We start from the raw sequence: 18871 nt of genomic DNA, 5'->3' as shown, positions 1-18871 counted from the left end.
CTGAGACAAAATACCAGATTTTTTTAACCGGTACCGGGTATCAAACTCACGACCGCCTGCTTGCAAAGCAAGTGCTTATGCCGCTGAGCTAAATCCCCAGCCCCCTGACACCCAAAAGGAAGGAAAAGTTTATTTAGCTCACAGTTTGAGGCAGTTTCAGTCCATAATCAGCTAGCTCCAAGGCAGGGTCGCAAGGCACAGGAACGACACTTCAGGGTGGCAGAACACAGCAAAAGCGAAAGGATGGGGAAACAAGCCTCTTCTCTCTTATATCGTAAGCAGGCTACCGTTCTCCACTCCCAGGGTAGATGTAGCACTCACAAAATCTCCTTGCCTTCCTTTTGCACAGGCTGAGGATGTTTAAAAGTAAGGACCCTGGTTCCCTGCTGAGTCTTTAGTTAGACTCCTAAACTTCTACATGCATACACCTAGATTTAAAACTTGGTTTTGTGGGGCTGGGGATTTAGCTCAGCGGCATTAAGCACCTGCCTTGAAAGCAGGCAGTCGTGAGTTTGATCCCTGGTACCGGTAAAAATGAAAAAAAGCCAAGAAAAGCCAAAAAAAAAGAACTTGGTTTTGCTACTTATAGGCTGAAGGCCTTCAGCAAATTTAACTTCTTTGTGCCCCAGTTTCCTTATGTGGAAAATGGAGGTAATAGGAGATGAAAATGTCTGCTCATAATGTCACTGTGGATGGATGACACATCTAAAAAACACATTAAATCAGTGCCTGGCATAAAACGAGCTCTCAGTGAGCTTTAGCTGTTTTTATTTAATTGTTTAAGGAAAACATCTGAGCCTTAGGGTAAGGATACTAAGGCTCAGCAAAACAAATGTTAATGCCAGTTTTAAATCCTGGTCTGTCTGTCATGGTTTCTCTACCACTTTCTTCTACCTATAGATTGTTACCTGAAGCATTACCATCTCTGATACTGGAAATTTTTACGTGAGGATTTGCCATTCTGGAAGTTTTATGTGAGGATTTGAAAAATCTGAACCTAGCATTTCAGAGTGGGGGGTATCTGAGGCCTCTTGACAGCCGTTAGAATGAGGTTAACCACTTCTTGTTTAGATCAACAAGAGGTGCTTTCTGTTATTTCCTGTCATTGGAATATTATGTTTGTAAATAGTATTTTTAGAAAGTTCTCCTTTCGCTTTGCTTCAAAATAAACCTTCCTGTTCCTTTTCCTCCAGGAATTGACACTTAGGTTGGTATTTCAAACTGAGATAAATATCACACCTGTTTTAGTGGGATGACTTCCAGGAACAGATTGTAAGTAGTAGGTGTTATTGTTGGAAATACTGGAGTTATGGTGGGAATTTGTATTCATGAAAGCTCATTTGGCATTGCGTAAGGGGAGTTCAACACAGGTGCATGTCACATCCTTGTTCACTGGATCTTATGGTCTCCTAGCTCTGACTGCTAAATTGATTCTGCAGCTTTCTGTGGATCCACTCAACTTGCATTCACAAAGTTCCTGCTCCGTGCTCAGTATAGCACTGAGATCCCAACGTGACCAGGGCAATGACCTGGTTTAAGTGTGACTCTCGGAAAGCACTGCAAACTCAAATTTCTTCAGATCCAGCCAGAATTTGTCAGTGTTAGCCACTTTAAGGTTTGGAATAATGGTAAATATGGGGGAACTGGAGTGAAATAGACTCCAGTGTAACTTCTCCCACCCAGCTCCCAAAAGATGTGCAAGTTCTTAACGCCAAATTCAATACAAAATGCACGATGGCCACGTAAAACTGGTATGAAGCAGTGTGTTGCCTACAGTCGCCAGTCTGACTTCTGTTTTATAGCTTGAAGTGATACTGATTTGAATGAAAGTTGTGGAACTCAATTTCATTAATTTATAATGAAGGCTCATATTCTTTAACTTTAATAATATAGGGCAATATCTAATTATGTACCAACACACTATTATTTCTCTAGATGCGAGGAGGCAAATGGGACTTTTGCAGGTGGGGACCACGAATTTATCTGACATTAAAAAATAGGAAGAACAGGTGAGAAGAAGTGAGGCACTTAGGGAGGGCAGGGTGTGCCAAAGCATGTGTGCATGTGGAAAGAAATGACCTCTGGGGATCTCTTCTGAAGATATTAAATATTATATTTCATATTTTACATTTTGTGCTGTAGACATTAAGTTTTGTGGTAAGAAAATTAAATATTAGTCTGATGGTCTTTTCAGGATATTTTGGGAGTAGGTAGAGGCTGGTATCTGGGGAGACTGAGAAAGCCACTAGAGTCTGGAAATTAGGATAATAACATCGACCTGAGTAGGAGGATTGCACAAGACAAAAGGCTACAGTAAATATGGGGATAGGAAGAAACTTATGCGGTAACTTACTTTAAGTAAATGCTTTAAAACCCGTGAGTTTGGAAAAGATCTAGCGGTTAAATGAGGTGACCTGGGCTGAGTTATAAAGTGTAGGGGAACTATTGATTATTAGGAGTGATTTTTTTCATTTTTATTTTTACTAATACATGTTCACAGTACATAATGATTATATTTATTGTAGGGAGTTGGTACATGTATTTAATACACCTTAGTTGTTTTTACTTCCCACTCTCTCCCCTTCCTTCTCCCCAAGAGAAGCCAAGTGATAGTTAAGTTTGTGTACCTGATGTATTTCACCTAACATTACTGTCTCAAGGTGTATCAGTTTTCCTACAAAAGACTCCAATTTATTTTCCTTTCTGGCAGAAACACTCCATTGTATATAACTACTGTGTTTTCTTTAATAATTTATATGTTGATAGACATATAGGCCACTTCCAAGATTTGTTTGTTTGTTTCTTGTTGTGATGCTATAAACATGGATATGCATGTATCACTGTAATATGACATCTTTATTTGTGGATAATTAGAAGGGGAATAGCTGCATTGAATGGGATTTCTATTTTTAGTTTTTAAAGAAACCTGTAAACTGATTTTCATAGTTGTTGTACTAGTTTATATCCCCACAAACAATATAGAAGATTAGCTCAGTGGCATAAGCGCCTGCCTTGCAAGCAGGCAGTCGTGAGTTTGATCCCCGGTACCTATAAAAAGACAAAAGAAAAAAAAAAAAAAAGAAGGCTTCATTTTTCCTTATGGTTTCACCAGCATTTGTTATTATTTGATTTCTTGATGATAGATACTCTTTCTGGGATAAAATGGAATCTCAGTGTAATTTTATTTTATTTTTTTTATTTAAAGAAAAGGAAACAAAAAGATACATGGAGATAAAAAAAGGTAGAAATAATACAAAATTACAGAAGAACAAACGGTAAGAAATTGCTGGTTGATAAGTTACATATTGTCATCTTAGAAATAGCTGTTCAGGTTATAGAATTAAAGTATTTAGAATGACATTCAAAAAGTGACACTACAAACAGTTCTGCTCAATGATCGAACAAAAACTCAGTAATATGGTTATCAGTCCTACACATTTGTTTTTCATCTCAAAGAGGGTAAGATTAAACATATCAAAACAGAAAATAGTTAAAAAAACAATTTAAAGAAATACAGATTTCAAAGCAAGTCCACTGGAGATCTTCACTGTCTATCTAACTGTCTCTAGTTTCTTACAAATAGTTGTCCCCATCTTCACCCACTTTATATACTTATTGCATATTATAGAACTAATCAAATCATTACAGGATGATAAAGGCTTTTTAGGTCTTCAAGATCTAACATTAGGGAAGACAATAATAACTATCATCGCATCTCTCATTCTCTTCGTGATAGCTGTCCCCATCTCTACATATGCTGAAATTGGACTCAAGAGACCAGACCAATGTCATTCTAATCAGCGAACAATAGTATTGCTAGAATTTATATCATAATGCTACAAAATTTGCCTCAGGTTTCTTAGCATCTCTTCTTCAGAGTATCTGTTCATTACATCTTGCATTATATAATCTGTTCTCAGTGTAGTTTTAATTTGCATTTCTCTATTGGCCATTAGCATTGACCTTTTTTTCATATATTTACATATATTTATTGTCCATTTGTACTTCTGTGAAGTGTCTATTCAATTCAGTTGTCCATTTTATGACAGTGTTTTATTAGGGGGGGTCTGAGATAGCTCAGACCTTAGAATAAAATCCAAGGAAGCAAGAAATTTGGGAGCAAAGGCTTTATTTCAAGCCTGGTGATGCAGCCTCATCAGGATCGACCCAGAGACTGTGCGCCTGACAGACTAAGGGAGGGATATTTAAAGCTAAAAAACCCGCAAAGCTGTAAAGCTGTTGACTTAGTTCTGATAACATCTGGAGCTCTTGGTGCATTCCGCTACTTCCACCCTGTGGTTAAACATTATCTCGGAATAGCACACCTGCAATAACATGCGGAAAAGGGGGAGGGGAGTTAATTATCTTGGAACAGCTCACTAGCAATAACATGCAGAAAGGAGGTAGGGAAGTTACAAGAAGCTGAAACTTAAGCTTTTACAAGAATTAGAAACTTAACCCTATCGAGACGGCGCATACAGAACAAGACGGAGGCACATTGGTTAGAGCTAAGCCATAACAGGGTCTAATTTTCTTTTGAGTTCTTTTTATATTCTAGATATTAGTCCTCTGAGGAATAGCTGGCATTTTCTCCCCATTCTGAAGTTGTCTGTTCACTCTATTAGTTTTTTCCTTTGCTGTAACAGAAGCTTTTAAATTTGATGTAATCCCATTTGTTGATTCTTGATGTTGTTTATTGTGCAATTGGGGTTCTGTTCAGAATGTCTTTGCTTATTTTATACCTATTATACCTATTTTATGTTCCAGTAGGTTAAGTGTTTTCTGTTTTAATATTTAGACCTTTGATCGATTTTAAGTTTAGTAAATCGGGGAAGATAAGAGTTTAAGTTCAATTTTGTATATGTGAATAGCCAGTTGTTCCAGCACCACTTATCAGAGAGGCTATTTTCCCTGCCAGCATTTGTTTTTGACCTCTTTGTCAGATGGCAAATGTGCCTGGGGTTGTTTCTGCATCCTCTATTCTGCTCCACTGATTCACAGGCCTGTTTTTGTTCCAGTTCCGTGCTGTTGTCACTGTAGCTTTGCAGTGTAACTTGGAGTCTGGGATTGTGATGCCTCTGGCTTTGCTGTTGTAGCCCAGAATTGCTTTTGCCTTGCCGGGTCTCCTCTGCTTTCATTATGAATTTTACAATTGATTTCTTTAGTTGTATGAATATTTTAATTGGGATTTCCTTAAATCTATACATCAGTTTTGGAAGCATGACCATTTTGGCAGTATTGGCTCTGCCTAGCTAGGAACAGATATATCTTTCCATTTTCTGATGTCCTCTTGGGTCTTCTTTTAGTATAGTACCGTTGGGAATACTACAGTTTTCATTATTACCAAATGTTACCACTTTCCTTAGATTAATTCCTAAATATGTACTTTTTTCTTGAAGTTATTGTGAATGATATTATTTTCCTACTTATTTCTGAGTAGGTTTATTATTGATGTACAAGTACACTATTGATTTTTTTTTATCCTAACAAGTAAAGTGGGGTTTTTTTTTGTTTGTTTGTTTTTTGGTCTTTTTGAGACAGTCTCACTATGTAGGCTGGCTTTGAGCTCACTTTGTAGCCCAGGCTGGTCTTGAATTTGCAATGATCCTCCTGAGTCAGCCTGGAGGGCTGGGATGACAGGTGTGCACAAAGAAGTAAAGTATTGATTAAAGGAATGATTATCTTGTAGATATAAATCCTTCAGTTTGTAGATTCATGTTTTTCATGACCTGAGGCAAAGTGATCTCAAGGATTGAAAGAACAAAATAGAAGATTAAGTAAAATCTTTTGAGGAGGTATTCTTTTATTCATGGTCTCTTTTTGGCAGGGGAGATAAATGAAGGAGTGCTCAGAATACTAGCATATGGGGCACTGAGGGGCAGAGTGGATTCCCAAGGCAATGCAAGCCATCTTGTATTTAGTGTTGTGGTTCTTTTGTTTTATTTTGTTTTGAGACAGTGTCTCACGGTGTAGCCCAGGCTGGCATGAAACTCCCAGAAATCCTCCTGTTTCAGCCTCCTGGGTGCTGGTATTATAGGCATGCACCACTGATATAGGAAATTATATAGGATCTCCAAATGATATAGGAATGAGATATTATAAATTTCAGCCTGCTGGATGTCCAATGCACTGAGTTCATGTTCCTGAAAATCAGAGAATGAATTCCAAGGAAGAAAAGAGGTTTAAGAGTAGGAAGTATTTCTTGTAGGGGAGACATACAGTTCTTAGAGAGGTAGGAGGGGTCTTGAGTAGGTTGCAGAAGACTCCATTTCTCGGGGAAGTTTTCGAGAGCACAATCACATGGGTTCATTATGGGCTAAAGCTTTGATCAACCAATAAGATTATTAGTATAGCCACTTAGGTAATATTGATCCAATGGGGAAGCAAATCATGTAGCAAAGTACACATGGAAGGAACAAAGAATTTTTCAGGAAGAAATGAATCTGAGAGTCTTGGTCACCCATGCAAGTGACTGATGTCTATCTAGACTTTATTAGACCAAGTGTTACCACTTGTCTTAGGCTTGGTCATTTCATCTTTATCTTGACAATCTGGCTTCCAACAGATACACCTCTGCCCACTGCTGTAGGGAGTTTTTGTTTTCTCCAGCTACTCTCTCCAGGGTCCATCCCTATCTGACTATCATATTTCTACCTAACTCAGTTGTCTATAATACCACCACACTTGATTTAGTGGCTTCATGTTTTTTAATCCACTGGACTCTTGTTCTTACTATGAAGGTCTCATTGTTGTAAATAGAATTAAAGGGTTATCAAAATACAAGTTTTATTTATTCAAAGAATACACAAGAAGTGCAAATTCAGGAATAGACCACATCCAGTTACTCATGTGTGAAAGGTGACTGAATCTTGAGCCAGCTGCTTCACAGAGACGACATTGTTCACTCAGGGTTCCCTCCTGGATCCCAGGGCAGAGAGATTTGGATAAATGAACTAATGTCTGTAGATCTTCCTTACAACCTTAGACCTCTCGGAGTCAAAAACAGGAAGAAACCGTTATGATCTCAAATTACTGGAGAAATGATGGTGATTTGAGAACATAAAATTTAGTAAATATTTCAGAAAAAAAATTAGGAGGTGGATATTGACTAAGTGTAGCTTAGAATGGCAAAAAGGCCAATGGAAAATGCCCAATAGCAGCTGCAGATGGGATCCAAAGTTTGGCTAAGAGAGAAGGAAAAACTAAGAGCAGCTATATTTACAATTTGTACATACACATTTTGGGTAATTGTCTGCACAGAGTGGATAAATTTAGCCATAAGAAAGACAGAGAGAGAGAGAGAGAGAGAGAGAGAGAGAGAGAGAGAGAGTCATTTCACCTATTTGAGGTGTTCCTGAGTTTGGCAGAGGCAGAAATAAGACCCACAGCAAAGAGCAGCAGCAGGAGCGGATTACAAAGATGATGCGAGAGCAATGGAGAAAGAGCAAGAAGTGCCAAGCCTGGTGATAACGTGGAACCCACGGAGAGAGTTTAGTGGAATACAAGGCAGCTAATTGTGACAAATATTGCAGAAGTATAACCATATGATCTAAAATTACTGGAGATATTACCATAATGCTGTTTGGATTTTATAAGCAGGTCATGGGTTACCTTGGATTTTCAGAACAGACATGGAAACTGTACTTCACGGGGTTCAGGTAAATGGGGAGGAAATGGAGGTATGAAATCCAGTAAGCAGCCCTAAGAATTTGGTATGAGAAGAAAAGAGAAGTAGCATTCTAGTTTTTATTCTAACATCGTCCTATCTCTGGCTTTGGAACAAATAGGGCTCCTGGAAGAACTGGGTTTTGAATGAAGGATTTAAAGGTGAGGAGAAGGACAGAATGGTAATGTCTCGGCCATAAAGGAGGCAAGTTCAAGCCACTAAATAATGGCACATTTTAAATTAATCTTTACTAGAATGGTAAAACAGAGAGAGGGGATCTGAAGGAGTAAATTTGATTATAGCAAATTAAATGACATGAAAAGATGAACAACTTTTAAAGAAGTGATGATGAGCTATTATCATGCTTTGTCTTTTTAGGCATTTTGAAGCTTGTGCATTGAAAATTAGGAAAAGATTTTGGAATAATTTTTGAGTCTCGCTGTGTGAACTTGGCCAACTTATTTTTTTTTTTTTTTTTTGTCTTTTTACTTTTTATTGGTACCAGGGATCGAACTCACGACTGCCTGCTTGCAAGGCAGGCACTTATGCCGCTGAGCTAAATCCCCAGCCCCTGGCCAAGTCATTTAATCTTGCTAAGCTTGAGTATTCTCATCTTGAAAACACAGGGTAATATCATTTGCCTGATAAGAGTGTTGAGAAGCATAAGTAAGATTATATGTGTAACATATTTACTTCGTGTTACCATATAATTGACACTTGGTGTTAACAACAATTCTTCATTTATTTTGGTAAATCTTTTTATTGATGTATGGCATGCAAAAAGCTGTACATATTTAGCATATTCAACTTAATGAGTTTGGTGGTAAGTACTGTATACACCTATGAAACCATCTCCACAGTCAATGCCATATACTTTTCTGTCCCATCTAGTTTCCTCTCTTTAGTTTCTTCTCTTCCTTTCCTTCTTTTCTTTTTCTTCCTTCCTTCCTTCCTTCCTTCCTTCCTTCCCCTCTCCCTCCCTCCCTCTCTCCTTTCCTTCCATCCATCTTTTCTCCATTGTGTGAGACAACACACTTACTGCCTAAGAGCTATACTCTTACCAAGTTTTTAAGTGTATAATGCAATATTGTTAACTGTAGGCTCTATGATGTAAAGTAGATATCTACAGTATTTCTCATTTTGAAAGTGTTGGGGTACCTCAGACTTGATTTAGAGTTAATGTTCCAGCACTCCTGGCTTCCTCTGCCTTACTTACAGTGCCTATTGAAGAATATTGTAGCCAAACTGCTTTTCCACCTGTTTGTTGTATGATCTTGCTTAACTTTTTGAGACAGTTTTCTTATCTGTATAAAAGGGATGCTAGTAGTACTCATTTCATGGTGCTATTATTTTAAATGAGTTAATATGGAAGTGTTTGAAACAGTGCTTGCCACCCAGGAACTGAAATGCTAACATTTGCCAAATGCCTAAAAATGATTTGCCTCTGTGTTTCTCTTCTTTCTAAAATCAGGGCACCCAACCCTCTCCTACACTCATCCAGGCAAGAAGACACTGCCACATCTGATGCCTTGTTAAGGTATTTGTATTTAAATGTCCTCCCAAAGCCTCATGTGGTCATGGTGGGATGGGTCTTTTGAAGGCAACTGAGTCTAGCATTTGTGATTGGCTCATTGACTAGCACTGGGATTAGCATTGTGAGTGCTGCACCCTTCTAGGGGTGGGTAGCCGGCCATACAATATAAGGGAGGGAAAGGGGCATGCTTTTCCCTTTTAACTCTTTTCACTTTTGTTGCTTGTGGCTGCCATGAACAGTTGCCCTTAGCCACACCACACTGCCTTGGAACCGCAGCTGAGTATGGACTGGAACCTCCAAAAACTGTACGCTAAATAAACCTTTCCTTCCTTCATTTTGGGTGTCAAGTATTTTGTCTCAGCAAGAAAAAGCAACTGAGACATGCCTGAAGCTGTTAGGAGTTAGGTCAGTGACTTGAAAGATGCACAAGAACAGAGGGGGTAGTTGTCTGTCTGTCCTTAGAGCCAGAAGAGCAGACTAAATAGTTCTTACAGACCATCTTAGATATGTGTGTGATTAATGTGAAACTGACACATACTTGTCTATCTTGTTTCTGACTAAATTAGGAAATGAAGGATTCGCTGGGAAGTCCAGAGAGGTAAAATCCATTGGTGAAACCAGTGCTGGGAAGACAGAATCATGTGTTTGGGAAGGATTAGCCAATGCCCCTCTGTTGCTTCCTGGATTGCCACTGTTTGTAACTGGAGTTTACACAGCAGAACTTCCATCCACTTACCTAAAGATTTGAAAGTTTGCTACCTTCAAATTCAGATTTTTAGAACCTTTTTGCCTCTTTCCAACTCAGACAATTTTTTTCCCCTGTTGGTCTTATATTCTTGCTAAGTTATGACTTTGAAAATAAAACACAAGACTAAATCAAAGCTATGTAAGAATGTCTAGTGGAAGATTAGGTCATTAAAAAAAAAGTGCATGCTTTTACCACTTTGAGGATGTGTTCATAACATTGACAAAGTGGTGCCATTGCTCCACTGATTACTCTTCCTTCATGACTTAATTAATGTTAATCCATCTTCTCTTTACCTTGGGAAATGGACCTTTCCACAGTCTGAATATGAAAAGCAACTCCTGGCTAGTATCAGATCTCCAGGGCTCCTGTGCCTTCCTCTGGCAGTTGGACCTTTGACTCTGAACCACTTAAATGATGCAGCCTTGCTTTGCATTCCCACAGACACCCTAAAGTGAAGCAGGAAATGCTACATCATAAAGCAAGTGGGTTTCCTGAGTTACAGAGGAATGGCAACTACCAGAGCGAGTCTCCAATCTGCCATGAGCAGGCAGTTTCCTGGAAAGAAAACAAGGTTGACATTTGAATAACACTGCTTAGGGGCTAAGCTGATTCTGTGTTAGTTTCAGGCTTCTTTGTCTTTGTGTGTGTGTGGTACTTTGTAATCAAATTTCTGTGTAATGCCCCAGTGTTGCTCCTGTGGGTTAATAGCCTCCTTGCTCTGGGCTTGTGGCTTTCTAGAAGAGTCACAACTGTACTCTTTTCTATTTTTCCTCACTAGAATAACAAAAGAAATGGATGTATATCTTGTCCTTGGGGTTTATTCATAACTGTTCTGAATTTTGTGACATCATAAATGTGGCAGACCAGGTAGAGATTTTTGGTTGGAAGTATCCCAGTAATTCTGAAGATACATGATCCAAATTGTACATGGAGTTGCTTTGTCCTGGTAAGGGAAGAGTGAGACATTAGCTGTGTGGTTCAATCTTGCTATGGGCTTATTAGGAGTTTTGCAGGATCACATAGCCTAGGCCACCAGCAATGTTCTGGGTAATTTCTACCCATAACCAATAACTGAGACACTTAAGTGCAGTCATCTTGTTCCATATATGTTCATTGTTATATTGTTCCTAGGCCAATTTAACAAATTCTACTTCTTGTCTATATGGATGTTACTTAAAGAGTCTTAAGATTTCAGGAGAGGAAGGCACATTTGTCACCACAGGGTACACTAAAAGGCCAGTTGAGGAGTAGAATAAAGTCTGTTTCTGTCAGGCAGAGAGGATAGTTTTTGTGGAGTCACATGAGATTGGTAGGCTGAGACTGCAGAGGTGAACCTCGTGTTTTCAGGACATAATGAAGGAATGCTACAGGAACAGGCACCTCACCCTCCCACAGGCGGCCCGGGCAGCTCAGTCCCTTCTGTGTCTCAGACAATAGCAAAAAAGATTGCAGACACTTATTTTTTGCCATGTGGTGCTTTTCAGGAGCAAATATTTTAAGATTTAAAGGTGCCATTTCCAGAAAGTTCCCCATTCCATAGAATGGGGTGGTTTTATGAAGTCTCAATTAGGTTGGGTGTACTGTTCACTATAATAATCCAGTTAGCATCCAGTGGTGGGGGCAACATTTCCTATCTGCACATGGGTCCTGAAACACTGAAAGAGCAATTACAGTTGCATCTGTGCCAGTCAGTTTCTGTCACTGTGGAAAAATATTTGAATTAAACAAATTTTAGGGAGGAAAGGTTTATTTTGGCTCATTGTTCTAGAGGTTTTAGTCCTTGGCCCACTGGTTCCATTGTTTCAGGATCTGTGACAGACAAAGCAGAACACCATGGTGGGAATGTGTGATATAGAAGGCTGTTCAACTTGTGGTGATTGGAAAGGAGAGAGTTTGCGAGAGGAAGAGAGAGAGAGAGAGAGAGAGAGAGAGAGAGAGAGAGAGAGAAAGAGAGACAAAGACAGAGAGGGAGAGAGGAGAGAGAAATAGGGTACCAGTATCTCTTGAAGGGCAAGCTCCCAATGACCTAACTTCCTCCCACTAAAGTTTCCTCCGGTAATCAGCAGCACCACAGGCCAGCATCTAGGCTTTAATACATGGGCCTTTGGGGGACACTTATCTAATTATAGCACATGAATAATCTACATTGTGGATTAGTTATGTAAATGGAGGAGGAGGCAAAGGGTATAGATCTAACGTCCTTACTCAGGGGCTGGGGTAGAGGGGAAGCTCTAGCATTTATTGAACATATTATGTGACAGGGTCTTTGCTAGAGGTATCACAGACATTTTCTCACTTAAAGCAAGCTTACAAGGCAAGGACTGTTATCCCTGCTTCATGGAAGAGGAACTCCAGGCTTAGATTACTGGCAAGGTCACAAAAATGAAATCAGAGCTATGTGCTTACTCCTTGTGCCCCATGGTCCCTTGGTGGGCAGTTAGTCAACACTGATGCACAGAATCTTCTAGCATCCTGCCAACGCTCCACAGGACCACTGCTTCTCTGCTGTTGCAGGAGGGCAGATTCTTATAAACCTGCAAAGCCAACACTCCTACTGGTCCACTGTCTAAGGATAAGCCAAACCCATTTCCCATTGTTACTTTAAAAATGAAGTATGTTTAAAAAAAGTTTACCCAGTAGGCTTACAAAATTTGATGAAAAATTAAAGCCATTGTCCAGAACTAATGACATCTTTTGTGTATTTTGTCCAGAATAAATCATACAGAAGTCCTCTGGTACTGGTACACCAACTTTTCCAATGTAATCTCTTTCTGGGAGGTTGTGTTGTTGGTGTCCCCCATCCCCACCATGTTATAATCAAAAGAAACTACCCTGTATTCCTGTGGCAAGACAGTAATGGACATTTTTATACTGCTGTGTCCCAGGGGGCCATTTCTTTGATGTCAGTCACACAGGTGAGTCTGCCATGTCCTGCGGAAAGCAGTCATGGCTCAGCTATTTCAAGCAGGACAGAGCCATTTCTTTACAGAACACTCTATTTGCAGTCATGTTTCATAGGAAAGGGTTGGTCCTTCAGTTAAACCAAGTTACCATTTTCTACAGAGAAGCCTATATTGTATAACAGTAATTTCTAACAAAATTCTGTTTTCCTTCAGTCAAAACCTATGATCACAGCATTTCCTAATGGTACTGTATTTCAGCCTTGAAATTCTCACTGGTTATTATGAAGAATTATTTTCCTCCAGCCCTGCTTTTTCATTCTTGGGGCGGCAAAAAGTTTTGAAAATAATAATCTGTGTATAGTCCAATTCAGATGATCTGATTTCAGCTTTTCTACACTTACCCATATAAATGACATAAAAGAAGAACCAGGCAGAAAAAGGAAGGAAAGAAAGAATGAAAGACATATTTATTGACACTGAAATGGAACATTCTTCTCTTTTGACTTAACAGCACAATGTGTTAAAAGGCTGGTTACAAACTCTGAAATAAGGATAAACTGCCATTCATTAAGAGATCTTCCAACTCTAGTGCCATGGATTAGAGTCACCGGATAAGAGGATAGAACCATTTAGCCCAAAATAAATTATTGATTCAATTTCAATTATTTAGATTTATTTCCTATAAACAACATACTATTTGCATTTTAAACTCACATTGAATCAATGATCACTATGAGGCTTACATGTCAATTGAGCATCTTTCCTCAGAGATTTCAGGTCCAGGTCATCAGTACTGAGCATTTATTTACTTTTCTGCTCTCTTTGGCACAATTTATAGCTTCTTTTAAAATGTAAAAGTACAGGTTTAAGCTGGGTACACATTACTACAGAAATGACTATTTTGGATCTAAGTATAAGTTTATTGTTAAACATTATTTACAAGATGAAAGCACAAACTAATAAGCTATATTCATTACATCAGAGGAGAATGACTAGCAGAAAATTTTAATGATCAAGATTACAAGTTAGAACAATCCTTTCTGGAGGAGGCTGGGCCAGTATCATAGGATAGAAGAATTTCCCCTGAACCACTGATACCTATGTCTCATGTCATGGGATTAACTCTACAAAAATTCAGGGTAGAACAGCTTGTGTGCATGGTAGCTTATTCAACCAAAAACAGAATGTACTTTAAAATACAACTTAGCTGGTAGCTTGCTAGTGTTATCTGGGACCTGTTAGGTATAAAAGTGCAAAGGCAGCAAAATACTGGCCTCTTTCAGTGGGTGTAAGTGAACTTGGAAGAATGAAGTCTTCTAGTTGGACACAAGCACAGCCAACCTTTTTGAAGTGACACCTTTGTATGTAATCTTAGGTACAGTTGCTATGGATTCCTTCCAGGCAGCTTGAATCTGGATGTTCTAATAGAATGCCTTTGCCATCCTGGAGTATCACCAAAATACACCTCTGCTTTAGGGAAGATACACAGACACGAAACCTTCTGACAACATGATTCGTCTTTCCTCTTGAGGAGTCTTTGATAAACCCCAAAGCAGACTTGGGTTGGAATTATAGTTATTCAAGTACAAGGAGAAGTCATTTTTCACATTGACAGTTCAATTCTGATCTCTGTCTTGCAAATTATATGAAAATAATAAATATTTATATACACATATATAGTTCTGTGCTGAACACTGGGTTAACAGTTACCAGTGTCCCAATACAGTACATTTATAAAAGAATCCTCCCTTACCCCTGGACCCTATGTTCATCTTAAAACTGTTATTTCAGAACTGTGCTGGCTGGTTTTCTTTTAAGCAGTTTACTTAAAATTGGTTGGAGATGAGTTCAAAATGGAAAGTATGGCACATTAACTAGATGGGGTTGTTTTGATGCGTTATTATCTATAAAAGTGAGAAGTCAAAGGAAATCCACACCAATATAAAGCCTGAGTAAAAGTTTGTTGTCAATGCGAGAATTTTTTTTCTAGAACCCAAGACATTGGTCTATACACGAGAAAACAATTTCTCCTCCACTGTTACCTAGTTCCAGTGTTTTATGTACTTCCAAACTTTGTCTGACAGAATTTTAAAAGCCAGATAATACAACTTCCTTGTAGAATCTTTTTTTTTCCATCTTATCCCACCCCAAATCTTGAAACTCAGACAGTGAAGGCTTATCAAGCCAAATGTAGAAAATAAAACAAGCTGGAGGTCTGTATATCAAACTAAATGTACAACTGACTGTTTTTTCTTTTCCTAAATGTTTGAATTCATTAAGAGATGACCCTTGTGGAGATGTCCTTCAGCATCCCAGTCATCGGAGCCAGGGCTCTAGAACTGTGAGGTCTGGGTGAATGAGATGGTGTCGGACTTGTCTACTGCGAAGCCTCCATTTATGTACGACTTCTTGGTGTCTGAGTCTTCATTATCAAGTATTGTGGATTCCAAGGCAAAGGGATTCACAATGTTAACTTCAGATGAAACATCCATCTGCTCCAGCTCCTTCTTAGATAGCTTTTCCACAATGCCAGTCCCAAAAGCATCACCGAGGACATTGACCATGGTCCTGAACCGGTCCCTAGAGAGAAAACAGGAGAATCAGGGAGCTCAGATTTCGTTTTCCTTACTGTCTGGAGAAAGGAAAGGACTTGACGTAGTCAGCTCAGATTTAAGCCAGTGCAGAAAATACTGTTCCTCACTGCCTGACTATAGATAGGTACCTCACAGAACTGAAGCAAAAAAGTTCATTCCTAAAGACACAAACAGGATCTACCAGATCTGTGCTTCCTGTAAGGACAGCAATGACTTCCCTAAATCTCCTGAAATCTTTTTCTCCTCCTAAAGAAACATGAACAGAGTCTACCCAGAAATGTTGAGGGTAAAAAAGGCTTTGAACTCTTTTAAATCTCCCAGCCCTAAACTCTGTATTGCAGGTTCACTGCCCAGGTGACCTTGTGACTAAGGTGAGAACCTGAACTCATTTGCTCTCTCTCTTTCTTTCTGGTCTGCTTGTTTATCACATGAGGTCATAGTGCACAAGTCAGCAGGGACATGTCACAGCCTGAGTCAGCCCTATGGCAGAGAACACAGGTCAGCCCAGGATGAGACTTCTGGAAACAACTTCAGCCGCACTGAATTCCCATACAGCCTGGAGAAGAGGCTGGTGGCAGGTACAGAAGGACTACTGCAGGGGGGCACATTTACTGGAACAGTGGTGGTTGTTGCCAAGAACCGTGAACATGGATATTCTTGTGAAAACTGTACTCACTAGACAGAAAAGGCCAACTGTGCCCATTCATTTCCACTTTGGATGCCCTTCTGTTATTTAGACCAAGGCCAGGCAGTGAATTAGCCCTAGTGTCTTTTATCTCATCACCTCGGACTGGAGTTTGACTTACCTGGCGTTCAAATAATGCACCTAGACCTCAGAGAAGTAATGAACTTGCTGAAGGACAAAAAGTTAGACATGGAGTGGGCATTCACAACTACCTCAGTCTTGTCCCAAAAAATTTGCTCATGCTGCTGCCTCTGTTGAGTCCAAAGATGCTCGGGAAGATGCACTGGTTTTGAACTTGGTGGTTCTAGGCCTGTATTACTAACCAGAGTTGGGATAAACTGGGATAGCTACAGGGCTCTGTCCAGCTCCTTAACTTTATTATACTGTGTTTATTTTATCCCACACCCAGATCCTAACCTTGATCATTATCAGGTATAATGACAGATTGGAGCACATTGGTGGCTTTTTTTTTTTTTTTAATATTGTTCCAAGTTACGAGTTAAATTTTAAGCATGTTACAAGATGACCTGGTCAGAGGGGAAATTAAGCAACAGATGGCTCATTAGGCAATCGGAGAAGATAATTATGGAAGACTGCAGATTCTACATGACTAGAAGCTGCTTGTCCACCCAGCTGAGGCAGGGCATTTATTTCAACTCACAGGAACCAGTCGACAGCGATGATCAGGGTGACATCTTCAGCAGGCAGGCCCACAGCACTCAGCACGATCACCATGGTCACCAGGCCAGCCTGGGGCACTCCAGCAGCTCCAATGCTGGCAGCTGTGGCTGTGAGGCTGTAGCCAAAACACCAGCAGAGAAGAAGTTAGACATCTATTTCTCCTTTGAGGTCCCCGGCCTGGAAGTTAGGGCAATACCTCCATGGGGATGACTGCTATGTCCCCCATTTGGGCAGTCAGAATCTGTGTTCTGCTAAGCACTAGCTCTGCCTAATCAGAAGATGAGAGCAGTAGGGGACTGAGGGAGATGGTGCCAGGCAGTGGCAGGGGAAGAGGAGGCAGATCACTCTGACACAGGAAACGGAGAAGAGCTGCAAGAAGGCTTCACCTACCTGTCCATGCATCTGTCCTAAAGTAAAGCCAGATACTTTTCTGAAAGTTTTCTTCCCTTCTTCTACCTACTCACCTGGCCTATTATTTGCTGAACATCTAATGTGTTCCAGGGATTTGTGCTGCCTTGAAGGATGAGTAGAGGGACAGTGGTAGGGGTATTTCAGTTGAGAGTAAAGGAATGCAGAAAGGTGTGGGTAGGTTTTATGCACTTTCTGGACATCATAAGACTCGACCTCTTTGACAGAGACCTTTAGCACACTGAATTGAAAGACAGACTGATTCCTGTTGAAGGTACAAGCATTTATTCTTGGCTGCCTGTTTTTGCCAGTGAATGTGTTTTGTACCAAAGGCAGAGAGATCTGGGATCCAGGAAAGGCAGCCACATAAGCTTTTATTTCCTTGCATTGAGAAAGATCCCTCTTGGGCAGACAAGATGTGGCATTAGAGGGTTTTCTCTTTAGAATGTGCATTTAAAAAAAAATCAGTGACAACTTTATCATTGTAATTGGATTGTTCTGGAGGAAATTAGACCTCATGATGCCTTGAAAAATCCCTTACTTGGATGAGATTTGACAGGACACACACAATACGCGTTAAACACACAGCCTCACCCTTGGGCCAAGGCTTGCGTCTCCACAGTGCTAACGAGCTGGAGGTTAATGTGCAGAAACTCCTCCATCTAAACTAGAAAACACCCTAATCCTATGCACAAAACCATATTCTTGTGGGGTCAAAAAGTCCCTGAGATCTCAGGAAGCTCATTCTACTGCCCATTCATTTGCACAGTGATGTCTTACAGAGGCCATTTGACGGTACAAATTCAAGTTCAAGCGTGATGGGTGCATTTTCCTTCAGTGCCTATAGCTACCAATGTATAGCAGATCAGAGATGTCTGGGCTGTACCAGTTTCTCTAAAAGGTTCACGTTTGCATAATCTTTTTTGCATAATCTTTTGTTCTAGCCTAAGTACTCTGTGGAAAACCCAACTTTATTTCAATACTTACTGAAAAGAAATTTAAACTGAATGCATCAGTAGGTTTTCTTTGTCAAGTGATTTGTGTTTAGGTCTATTGATCCCACTCAGAAGCCTCCATACATTATAGTTAACCATGTTCTTATAGCCTGAAATGGGGCTTGAAATTCAAAACCTATTCAGTTAAAGAAAACTCTGCCTTTGAGTTTTGACCTTGTGTGCCAAACTTCCACCTTTTGAAAGACTGGCTTTGGTCTGAAACTCAGAACTAAATTTTCAGATAAGGTAAAAATCTAAAAACCCGTTCCTGCTTTTGAACATACACTACTTTGGCCGAGAGACTATTTTTGCTCTCTGAGGTACAAAGAAAGTTCTTTCCTAGTACTGGGGCCTACTTTTCCCTCAGCTTTTTTTTTTTTTTTTTTTTTTTTAGTACTGGAGATCGAACTCAGGACCTTGTGCTTGCCAAGCAGGCGCTTGTACCACTGAGCTAACCCCCAGCCCTACCTCAGCTTTCTAAACAAGGCTGAAGGCTGAACTGTGAATTAGAATGAGCATAGATTTTAGTCAGTCACACCTAAGTACACTCCTGGCTTTGCTGTTTTACCTACAGAGCTAACTTAGGCAAGTCACTTCTTAGTCTCAACTCTTGCATATACTGTGGGAACACAATGTCTACCTTGCAGGGCTGCTTGA

General features: G+C 39.8%; 1 protein-coding gene and 1 long non-coding RNA gene across 2 annotated transcripts in view; one reads left to right on the top strand and one right to left on the bottom strand.

Moving 5' to 3' along the window:
- Positions 1 to 2015: 2015 nt before the first annotated feature.
- On the top strand, positions 2016 to 10748 carry LOC134476444 (uncharacterized). The gene is made up of 2 exons (XR_010048095.1): positions 2016 to 9203; positions 9767 to 10748. It is a non-coding gene; the product is annotated as an uncharacterized LOC134476444 (long non-coding RNA).
- Positions 10749 to 13295: 2547 nt separating this feature from the next.
- Positions 13296 to 18871, bottom strand: part of Slc1a1 (solute carrier family 1 member 1) — a 100063-nt gene continuing 94487 nt past the window's right edge. The window contains exons 11-12 of the mRNA XM_003472191.5: positions 16792 to 16926; positions 13296 to 15431 (exon numbers count right to left, since the gene is read on the bottom strand). Of these exons, the coding sequence (XP_003472239.1) occupies positions 15185 to 15431; positions 16792 to 16926 (382 nt within the window). The 3' untranslated portion in view covers positions 13296 to 15184. The remainder of the gene's footprint in view (positions 15432 to 16791; positions 16927 to 18871) is intronic.

Source organism: Cavia porcellus, unplaced genomic scaffold (assembly GCF_034190915.1).
Source record: "Cavia porcellus strain 051 isolate PalLab524CR breed Dunkin Hartley unplaced genomic scaffold, mCavPor4.1 scaffold_1, whole genome shotgun sequence".
Classification (NCBI taxonomy): Eukaryota; Metazoa; Chordata; class Mammalia; order Rodentia; family Caviidae; genus Cavia; species Cavia porcellus.
This window is presented reverse-complemented; position numbering and strand designations above follow the sequence as displayed.